The sequence below is a fragment of the Ctenopharyngodon idella genome, chromosome 18, assembly GCF_019924925.1.
Source record: "Ctenopharyngodon idella isolate HZGC_01 chromosome 18, HZGC01, whole genome shotgun sequence".
NCBI lineage: Eukaryota > Metazoa > Chordata > Actinopteri > Cypriniformes > Xenocyprididae > Ctenopharyngodon > Ctenopharyngodon idella.
In genome coordinates, this window is record NC_067237.1 from 24,499,055 (window position 1) to 24,510,710 (window position 11,656).

Below are 11,656 nucleotides of genomic sequence, written 5' to 3' on the forward strand. Positions count from 1 at the left end.
TGATTTTTTTTTTAAATAGTTAAGAGAGAGTTTGCATCACGACTATGTGGTCCTTTGCAGGTGTCTGAATGATGTCACATCCTGTCACATGATACTGACCGCATGACTTGATCCAAAATGGTCCCTTTATATTGGTTACTCTGAATGACATCAATGAAATTCATTTTTCCAGACATTCTTGCTCATAACAAAGCAACGATTCTACACATAATATTTATACCATTTTGCACTGTTGATATATGATGTTATAAAATCATGCCAGAATAAAAAATATATACATTTATTACATTTAGGATATTTTAATTACAAATGAAGTGGCTGTATTGGCCTTTGGACGGTTAAACCTAATGACCTTTTGACACTCCAAAATCTACATTTCTATGTAGCAAAATATAATTAAAACCATTTGGATTCTATAAAAGAAATCTAGTTGTATTACCTTACATACTTTGGATGTCATAACTTTGTTTTTTATTATTATTAAAGCCTTTGGACAAAAAAAAAAAAAAAAAAAGACCCGTCACATCATTCATGTATAAAGCATATATTAATGCCTTATTCTGCATGACCATATTCCACATCCCTCAATCCTGCCCAATACCTGAACTTAACCAAACAACTACCTAACCTTACTAACTATTAATAAGCAGTAAATTAGGAGTTTATTGAGGGAAAAGTCATAGTTAACAGTAAATATATGTTCCCCACTCTAAAGTGCTACCAGAAATATTTTATGGCATAAGTCCTGCTGGTATTAATTGGATATTTAATAAAAACACTTGATGATTTATAATATTAAAACACTAGTAGGGATGATGGTCATTTCTAACAATTTGTAAAACATTAAAAGTGTTAGTTCAGCCAAAAATGAAAAAAATTATCATCACTCACCCTCATGTCTGAGAGATTTCTGTCCCTCCATTGGCAGTTCACGCAACTACTACTTTGCCGCTTCAAAAAGTTCATAAAGAGATCGTAAAACTATGAACTAAGTGGTTTAGCCCAAATTTTCTAAAAAGAATGGATCTCTTTATATGATGGACATTTAGGCTTTTATTCACATATACAATATATTTTTTATTAACCTTTGTTAATGTTAGTTAATAAAAATTCAATTGTTCATTGTTAGTTCATGCTAGCTCAGTTGCATTAATATTAACAGATACAACTTTTGATTTTAATAATGTATTAATAAATGTACAAATTAAAATGAATTAACATAGGTAAATGCGTAGTTAACTAATGCTAACTAATGCAATCTGTTTGTAAAGTTACCATTTTGTTATTATAGTTGTGTAGATTGGAATAAATAACAAGTAACCCCCAAATAACCCTAAATGTTCAGAATGCTGTCTCAGATTACTTCCTGAACACTCACTGTTACAGGATTTAACAATTCATCTTAAAAATATTTTAAGTCAATTAATTGAAAGGAAAAACGACATATCTGATATTGATAGAATCCTGTTGTAACTTCCCCTTGAATGTGTACTGATGGTAATAAGATAGAAAACAGCATGTGTGGTAAACCTTATAATCGATCTCCAAGACAGCAGCCTGAAAATGAAGTGATTCCTGAGCAGTTTCATTTTGTCTGAAGATTCTTTACTATAAAGATTACATAAGCAAAATAAAAGGTTATGTAGTGCGATCCACATTGGGCAAACTTAGACATCTACTAATACCACAAAGCAGAAAACAAGAACTAAACTCCACATAACTAACAAGAATTTGCCCCAAAAACAAAATAGACTGTGTGCTCCGGTTAGCCAAGTAAAAATCTCTGGATTACTGTGTCCTGATTACCAACACAAAGTCTGGCTACAATGTTAACATTACATAAAGACAAGCATGTGTCATCACTCATATAATCATTCACTGCAGGAATCATTCATTTATGCAATGGAAAATATATTATGGTACTTTGAGAGCAGGTCACATGACATGCCGGTTAACGGCAAGCGTTCTAATGAATGTAAGACTTCGCAGTACACTGTAAACTCAAGATGCTTATACTTATGTGCATATGAGTAAATTCATTGCCTCACAAAAATTTCACATCTTAAAACTTGCAAGTTTACCCAATGGTCTTCAATGAATTAACTTCTAAATTTCTAAATACTTGCAAGTAGACTTAACTCAGTGTTGTAAATGGTTTTGTTTTTACTTAATAATTTGTATTTAATTGGTTAAAAACAATGAAAACATTGTAACATAGCCTTAATGAGGCTGGACACAGGTTTATTATATGTTATTTTAGATTATTTGCCGAGATAATTGATTTGAAGTTCACCAACAGATACACTCAACCATTATGGTGACTTTAAAGCCAACAATTATATATAACAAAACAATATCAACATCACTAAACAGACCTGTACAGTGAGCCAGATAACTAATAAGAACTCACAAAAATAAGTACACTATACTGTTTAAAAGTTTGTGGATGGTAAGATTTTTTTAATGTGTGTGTATCTGACCTTAAACTTTTGAAAGGTAGCGTACAGTACATGTGTATTTTCAAACCTAAGTAAATATTCAAAATCTAAGTAAATATTACTTCTGTAGAAAATGTGAGTGGTGCTTGCCAGTGCCAATGTTGAGTGGTCACTTGGGCATTGATAAGTGGATGATATGGTGTTTTTTGGTGGGCGCTTATAGGGCACTGCTATGGTGTTACTCAATGGTTTCTTAGTGCCCCAAGCCAAAAGAGCCCAGAATCCATATGATGGATATGAAAAGCGTGGGCCCCCTTTTCAATGTCTGATCTTTGCAAACAACTCTACTAACTACATTATTTAAGGACACAGCACATTGGTTTTCGGAGCAGTTTTCCATGCCGGTATCTGTGCTCCACAACTCTACTGGCATACATTATACAGGCATTTCTCTGCCACTTATTAACCCACTGAGCACTAAAAGGTGGACCTCTGGACCAGGAGAATGCTGGTAAATTAAAACAAGAACAAAAACAATGAAAACATTTAATTGTCATTTCAAATCAATTGAATTGATATGAATAATTCAAGCAAACCAACTAACAAAAATGTTCCTTGTTCGATTAAGGGCATACCTATGGCTCTTTTATGATTTCAGACATCTTAGCCCTAAATGTGTACAAAGCATTGTTTATTGAGTGTTTTGATTTGATAATCATGTTGATAGCCATAACATCATAATCTAACATCTAGGTAACTCTTGGTAAGTAAGAATGTATGAATAAAAACTGCATGACTAATATATCATGTCACAAATGAGCACTAAAACAGCTATGCATGAAAGAACATGAGTAAGACAGCACAGCAGAAAATTACTGTGACGAGGACGGATGGATGACCACCAGGGGATCATGTTTACATTTCCAAGAATCATTACTTCAGGTATTTATTCCAAAGCTTAATACATTATTTCACATTCTGCTAGACACATAAGTGATCCACAGCGTCTTTAAAATCAGATTAGGCACAACGGCTGACCAATCAAAACTGTGCAATACCAGCAACTGTGAGTAATAAAAATCCAGACAATAATAGCTAAAGATATGCCACGGAAGATTAGATGTAAGTGGTTCCAGAGAACAAAAATGCTTTCGAATTGAAGTGATGATGTGACTCAAACACAAAACAGAGTATATATAAGCATTATTAACTGCACAAACAGCCAAACTTAGATAAGGACAGTAATATTTCTAGACTTTATAGTTTACTAAACAACTTGTGTTCAAAAATTAATTCCTCCGAAATTCATTCACCTATGTCAAGTGATGCTTCCCAGAAGGCTAATGCTGGTTAATTATATGAAATGCATTTTTGCTGTTGTTAACTGAAATAAAAAGGTTGAATCATCCACAGTTCCTGTTAGCCTGTTATCTTCAAGACATTTCTTAGCTCGAGCTCTGAGTATACACTTCGGAAAGCTTGTTTTCCCAAGAAAGCTTCGGACCTGTAGGTGCCAGGAAGTTATTTTATGTGTTTAATTAGGGTATGCTTGGATCTTAAACATGTGAAAACATTCAGGTTTTGCTTAAGTTTGATTGTGAGGTCAATGACCTTTAAACATCAGTTAAGAGCTGAGCACTTCACTGTTTCGCCTATGATGCAATTCAGATTCAGTTCCAAATATCACACTTGATGTGTACTTGCGGCCTCCACGGTTATATCTGTGAGATAAAAAAGTGGACTACGGGTACAGTCTATGTGGCATTCCGCCATTAAAGTGTAAACCCGAAGAAGGATCACAAGAGCTTAGAGCGACATTTGGGACAGAGCCTTTAAGTTACGCAAACTTATAATGCAGCAGTCTTTATGCTGGCACCTAGTGGTGTATATTAAGCATTGTGCTAAAGAAAAAATGTTTTATTTACCAATTACACAAGAGTATTGCAGGAATGATGTGTTTTTGTAGGCTAAAACCTGAATGCGAGTTTTTTAGCACTTCTGGTTCTGTTGTCCCAAAGTCAATAGGTTTTTAGTCAAATGCCTTAAATCAGGTCTGTGGTAAATACAAGCTGAAGATATTTTCACTTTTTATTCTACAACAAAAAAAAACATATCAGTAGTAATACCCCCTTGTAAATTTTAAAGCTTTACTTGTCTTGACAAAGGCAGTTGCTAACAAGTGGCTAAATGGGACTACAGAGGTTGTCGAGGACATTAAACATCACGCGATACAGAGAAACTTGTCTAATTACTAGTCTTGCTAGAAAGATGGTGCACTCTTATTATTATGAATGGGAGAAAGTGCAACGCGTAATATGGCGGAATAAGTCCCGCCTTCTAAATAAGAGCCAATCGCCGATTGGTAAAGTCATCGCATCACTGCAGCTGCCAGCTCCAGTTCAGTCAGACAAGTGCGTTAGCTTGATCCAGCCTGAAAAATGGCGTCTTTTATGATTCGAGTGTTTAGAAACAAAACTTACGAGGCAGTTGTTGTCAGATTTCATTGGTGATTTCAAATATGAAATTTAATCGAAAGCTTGGCGAACAGCTTTGGAGAATTTAATGTTTCCCCATTCAAAGAGATTGGAGCTGCACTTGAATGCCCGAGAGGCGTTTCAAAGATGGCCGCCGAGTGAAATGACTTGTCTTAAAGGGACTTCGGTTTTGATCAGTTGTGCAGATTATCATGATGAAAAAATGTGTAAGAATCATAAACTTTTGTTGGTCAAAGAGTTTATTTTCTGCAATAATCCAAAAGCCAATGGATCGATCCTATTGGGTTTTTGTCAAGGGAATTAGGGTAATGCTAACTTCCGGGTTGGACGGGTAGTGCTCTATTGCAAAACAACAACAACAACAACAAACATTTACTTAAACAGTATTTTTTGTCTTGTTTTTCAATTGAAATATCTAAACATCTGTAAAACAATATAAAAAATTGCAATTTTTCTCAGTGCAGAAAAAACAACTACTGCGGCAACTGGCAGGCCACATAAACGCTTCCACGAAAGAGAGTAGAAATAACCACTCTTCTAAATCTGCTTGTGATTTCTTTCTGAGCACGAAAACAGCATTCACACCATACAAAGACTGATAGTAAAAAAGATATGACCCACTTGTTTTGAATCAAGTCCACTGGATATCCACTAGGGGCTGGTTATACAACTATCCTGTTCAGAGTTATATTAATTTTGATGCGCAGATTATTAACAAATAAATAACATGTGCTGTCCGACCACTCAGATGAGCAGATGCCAGCACAGTCATTACATCGAACCACTTACTCCAATATACCCAACAGCAATAAAAAAGCGTCAAGCAGATAACTTACTGAGGACAGAAGAGATTTTGCATAAAATGTCATGGCGGTTTCACGAAGCATTACTTGGCAAGTGTAAACAAGAGAGCATGTATGTCATGACATGGGGATGTGATGAGATGTGTCATTTTCATGGAGGAGATTCTCTTCCTGAGGCTTAAAATAATTTGTGGCTGTCTGTATTCATTGACTTGATGATGTTGCAATAACAATGCCTCTAGGGGACTTGCCCCATCTGCTTGGAATACACCCTTGATTTTTTTTTTGTTTTTTTTTTGAGTCGTCGCTCAAGTACTGATATAACCAAATTCTGGTTTCAACCTGCTTCAACCACATTTAACAGCTGGTAATGTACAGAAATAGGGGGAACAAACAGATAATAGCTCTGTTATCAAAAAAAGGAAACACATCACAGCTGTGCTGTCATGCTTACATCAAAACATACTACCTGAAAAGGAGTTCACTATGAAAATAATAATACTTCAATGCTGTTAAAATCTAATTCTGGTGCACACTTTATCCATGCTTTAAGAGACAGGATTATGGGACCTCTAGTCACCACAGCATATCAATCCCTAACTGTTTTCTTTTAGATTGTATGGCACTATAGAAGACCACAAATGGATTCAGCAGCAATCGAGCAACTGCACTGCCATAAGACTGGCAGTGACCAGAAACATCTGAGCTGGAGCGCAGCGGATTGCGTGTTATCTTTCCAGAACATATTTTTAAAAATTTCGACACTGTGCTTCTACGTTCTACAGATAAAAAAGACAAGAGGGAGAGGCTTCACAGGCTTAAATATAGAATTGGGTGTTGTTCAACTCAAAGGAAACTGGTAGGAGCAAAGTTGTCTTTCCTGAGCATGTCTTCACTTGGCAGGAACATTTCCAGCAGCCTTATGAGGCACTTAATGTAATGTTACCATAGTCACGCAGCCTATTTGCAATTCTGTCGTGTCTAATGTGCTGAAACAGTGCATTTAAAAACTGAGTTCAACACTAGTAACACTGCTGAAACATTGAAATATATATGCACAAAATCAGCATTTTAGAATATTTTATGAAGGATCATGTGACAATAAAGACTGGAGTAATGATGAAAATTCACTGTTGCCATCACAGGAATAAATTACATTTTAAAATATGTTAAAATAGAAAACAGTTATTTGAAATTGTAATAATATTTCACAATATTACTGTATTTTTGATTAAATAAAAAGGATCAGCATTGCTGAGCATAAGAGTCTTTTTTCCAAAACTTTCCGAAAATCTTACCAATCCCAAACTTTTAATCAGTAGCGTATATACAATGTAAATATTGAATTTGTTATGTATTTATATATACCAATGGACTGAAAAATATGCCACATGAACACACAAAAATCCAGAACTAAATCAAATTCTTGGGGTGAGGAAAATGTTTGAGCAAAAATAATTACCACCTACTGTTTTTCTCTCTCTTCAGTTACAAATTTGGGCATGTTCCATTCACAAATGATTTTGGCAAGGCATCTGGTGTCATATTAGCTGTACTCGATATAGAAATCATTAATTCCACATTCCTAACTTGTTAACAAAATGTGTAGGTGGCTGGAATGTGTGAGGGCTCGTACGGAGTCATTATCCCAAGGACAACATCTCCCAGTCACATCATTTGAAATAAACTCGATCACCAATTAGATGTGCATTCCAGATGCTTCGCAGGAAGTTAATCATCAGATGTTTACAAGGCTGATGCTGAAGCATATTTGTCTGGTAAATGAATCTCGACTCTCGTCCATCTACAATTCAAAACCTCTCTGACCCTGTGAATACACCAATGCAGGAGATATGAAAATGATTCGGAAACAAAACAAATGGTGTCATCTAATTAAAAACGATATTACAGGAATGCTGAAGTAATGATTTCTCTCAGGGGTTATATTCCATCCTTTTAAGACAGGGCACGTAAAGTTGTTGGCTAGTTTAGAACAGGGATGTGGCTGCTATCACTCAAGACAACTCCCGCCCCTTCCCACCCCCTGTAAAGTATATAAAGCACTCAGGTTTTTCTGTGTAACTCAGACCATTAGCAGTGTCACAGCTGAATACTCATCCTTAGCCAACCAAGATTGGGACACAACTTGGAAATAAGCTGACTTCAACATCACCACTTTTCAAGTGTGCAGTCAATTCTAGAGAGTGGCCGAAGTTATCAGGTATGTTTTCTTGGTTTGTTCTCTGACTTTTTGGTTTCAAAGGCAAAAACATTAGACTTTCTGGCAAGTCATTTTCATTGCACCAAGAGTGCACTTGACTCAGGCAAATATAAGACTTGCTACTGGGAATGACACGGTTGAGCAAAACTTAACCTCTGTGTAACTTTCAAAATAAATGAATGACCAACAAGGAGGAGGAAGATTACATCATTTGAACTTTTGTTCAAGAATCAGATGTTTTTCATGAGAAGATGATACACATGAGCTTGCATTTTATATGATTAATAACAATGCTACATGTTCTTCCACAGGTTCCATTCACAATGAAATCAATACTTCAGAAGGCTTTCCTGTGGTGTGTGCTGACTGCATTTCTGCCGAGCATCACTAGTGCAAAACCTCTGAATACGGATGGTTTGAGAAGGTAAGCTTTCATGACTGAGCCACTCTTGTGATTCAAGACTCTCTGATTTTGAATAAAGTCTCATGGGTTTCTCTTGTCATCTGCTAGGCTCAGTGTTTGGCTTCAGGGTAAGGTGAGGAAAGATGTCAGCAGCATGTCTGAGAGAAGTGAGAGTGACTCGACAGCTTTGCTGACTCAGAGGAACAGTGGTACTGAGTCATTTGTACCACAGCACAGGTATGTCATATTCTTTGACTGGATAAACACACATATCAAGGCCAAACTTGACTAAGCACTACCAGAAGATAAAGGAAAACTAAATGTTTTCTGTTTCTCTCCAGGAGTGTGAGGGTAAAGCGGACAGAACCAGCCTACACGGTTAAAAGAATCGAAAGAGCAGGCTGTAATCTGGCCACCTGCTCAGTGCACGAACTGGCCCACCTACTGAATAAAATGCACACGAAGACGAGCAACGCCCCCAGTGAAAAGATCGGCTCAGGTGGCTACGGACGGCGACGGAGGCGTTCGTTCCCGTCAAACCACCCTGCACTAACTTTCCACGAAGGCCGTCTAAAGCTGGCATGGGTTCAAACCATCAACAAAGGGATTTAAGGAACACCTCTGCGGTTTGTCCTGAGCCTTTGGTTTATATTGGCTCTGTTTACTGAGATACTTCTGATACTTCCTTTGCTGAATGTTAGTGTACTCTCTTCAGGCACAAAGGAGCAAGTGGAGCTTCCTTCTCTCCATCCTCTGCCTGATGGGTTGGACAGAGAAGGATTCAGGTCGCTTAAAGTGGTTGTGGAAAAAAGGAGTGCTAACAGTTGAGAAAAAAAGAAAAAAAAAAAAAAAAAAAAAGCTTTGTGAGGGTCTAAGGCAATGCGAAAGGAAATAGGTGGTCAATGCTCTGTGAATGTGTTTAGCATTCTTGTCATTCTAATGGAGCTTTGGGACTTGACTCTCTGTCTCTTCTGCAGCACTGATGCGCCCTCTGCTGAAGGAATGAAGGAACAACCCAGGACTCTGCCAGCCCAAACTTTTCAGAGAAGAGGACGGAGAGAGAATAGCAAGAAGAGGAAAAAGAACTTTTATGACTTAAAGCTATTTACCTTGGAGGACCAATGATGAAGAACAGAGAGAGAGAGAGAACTCTTTATGGAAGAAATGATTTTTGTTGTCCTCAAGGACATCCACATACTTGAAGACTGATTTATCTATACTGTGGGGACCGTGCAATAATTTACTTTAATATTATAATGTAGTCTATTATTAATGTGTATAAAGATGTATATTATGAAATACTGTATGTTAAAAGTTCATATATTTATATCTACATACTGCACATGTATTCTTAAGAAACTATTGTTATGTTGTGTTTATTTTGAAATAAGATGTTTATCCTGTGAGTTCATATCGCTATAATGCGAAGCATTTTTTTCCACATGAATCATTCAATAATGTGACACCTGTTAATTAATAACCTATTAAACTCCAGCAAGTGTGAGTGAGGACAAATTGTCTGTTTTATTTCTAGGTCAGTTTTCAGGTCGGTACCTTGAACGAAATAAATAAATAAATAAACTGAAGTTATATTATAGTAGCTAGTAATAGTAAAATGCAGGCCTAATGAAAAATGTAAACATTGTGTTGTCGCCGTCACGAGAAATTACATCATTTTCAGTGCTTCATTACTTTACACAAAACGTTTACATTTTAATTAGTGTGACTTAAGTAAAGCAGCCACAGTAAAAAAAAATATAATTTAAAGGGTTAGTTCACCCAAAAAATTAAAATTCTGTCATTTGTTACTCACCCTCATGCCGTTCCACACCCGTAAGACCTTCGTTAATCAATGACATTTCCTCTCTCAAGATCCATTAATGTACTAAAAACATATTTAAATCAGTTCATGTGAGTACAGTGGTTCAATATTAATATTATAAAGCGACGAGAATATTTTTGCTGCGCCAAAAAAAATAAATAAAAAAAATAAAAAAATAGCGACTTCAGGAAACTTCGGAGCGTTATTAATCAGCGGTGCGGAGCGCCAAAGTCACGTGATTTCAGCAGTTTGGCGGTTTGACACGCGATCCGAATCATGATTTGACACGCTGATTCATAACGCTCCGAAGCTTCCAGAAGCAGTGTTTTGAAATCGGCCATCACTATAATAAGTCGTTATTTTGTTTTTTTGGCGCACCAAAAATATTCTCGTCGCTTTATAATATTAATATTGAACCACTGTACTCACATAAACTGATTTACATATGTTTTCAGTACATTAATGGATCTTGAGAGAGGAAATGTCATTGCTGGCTATGGAGGCCTCACTGAGGCATCGGATTTTTTAGCAAAAATATCTTAATTTGTGTTCCGAAGATTAACGAAGGTCTTACAGGCGTGGAACAGCATGAGGGTGAGTAATAAATGACATTATTTTAATTTTTGGGTGAACTAACCCTTTAATAAGTCGTTTTGGTAAGTGGTCTTTGGGAAAAGTAAGACATTTTTGAACTACATTACAAACCCAGCAGAGGGCGCGCTTTCCCCATTAAATATTATACACGCTAAAAGCAACATTTCACGTTTTAGAAATAACAAGAGAAAATAAATAGTAGCAAATAAAAACACTTACCAACTCAAAAGCAAAGTAAAGATAAGGTAATTTAACAGTCACTTACAGATAAAAACAAAAAGTCTCGCGAAACATCCTTCATGAGATCAGTTGGAGAGATAGCTATGCAAAGCTAGCCTATGCAAAACAGAATTTTCCCCACGTTTTTAAAAAGTGCTACATTTAAAGGAATTGTACTTCTCAGAATTGTTTAAAATAGGGCAAGCGTACACGAGGGGAATTGGTCTCAAGATGTGTTTTGTAAAAGTTGAAGTTGTTACTTGACTTGTTACTTGACACAACAAAAAAACGCGGCGCACGAGACTCCGAAAAAGTAGCAAGACGTGATGCAAAGGTCAAAGGCGTCCTTGTATTTTTACATAGCCTAGACTAGATTAAATAGAAAAAAGCAGCAAAATGGAATGCAATAACGCGTTCTTTGTGAAAGTTAGCATTAGACTTCATCTCAGGGGCAGTTATCTGCTCAGATGAATGGAAATGTCAGGTGTATGTGTATAAAGTCAAGCCTTTAAACACACTGAGAACAAATGCAAAACACAATAAAAGGCCAGTGCCAGAGAACTGTATTTAAACACACCATACAAGATTCAAGTCCAAGATCAAGGTTCCCTATCATCAGCACTGAAAGGGTTAAGTGCTGTGACATTTTTTTCTCTTTAGA

At 36.4% G+C, this 11,656-nt stretch overlaps 1 protein-coding gene across 1 annotated transcript; it reads left to right on the forward strand.

Moving 5' to 3' along the window:
- Positions 1-7,793: 7,793 nt before the first annotated feature.
- Positions 7,794-9,864, forward strand: admb (adrenomedullin b). Its single transcript, XM_051871181.1, has 4 exons — positions 7,794-7,957; positions 8,269-8,381; positions 8,469-8,597; positions 8,702-9,864. Exons 2-4 carry the CDS (start codon positions 8,281-8,283, stop codon positions 8,970-8,972), a joined length of 501 nt encoding a protein of 166 aa, XP_051727141.1. The 5' UTR covers positions 7,794-7,957; positions 8,269-8,280; the 3' UTR covers positions 8,973-9,864.
- The last annotated feature ends 1,792 nt before the right edge of the window (positions 9,865-11,656 follow it).

Excerpts from the sequence above, each read along its gene's own strand:
- admb (XM_051871181.1), top strand. The coding sequence starts at position 8,281 with ATGAAATCAATACTTCAGAAGGCTTTCCTGTGGTGTGTGCTGACTGCA. Across the intron at positions 8,382-8,468 it reads AATACGGATGGTTTGAGAAG|GCTCAGTGTTTGGCTTCAGG; the intron begins GTAAGCTTTCAT and ends GTCATCTGCTAG. Across the intron at positions 8,598-8,701 it reads TCATTTGTACCACAGCACAG|GAGTGTGAGGGTAAAGCGGA; the intron begins GTATGTCATATT and ends GTTTCTCTCCAG.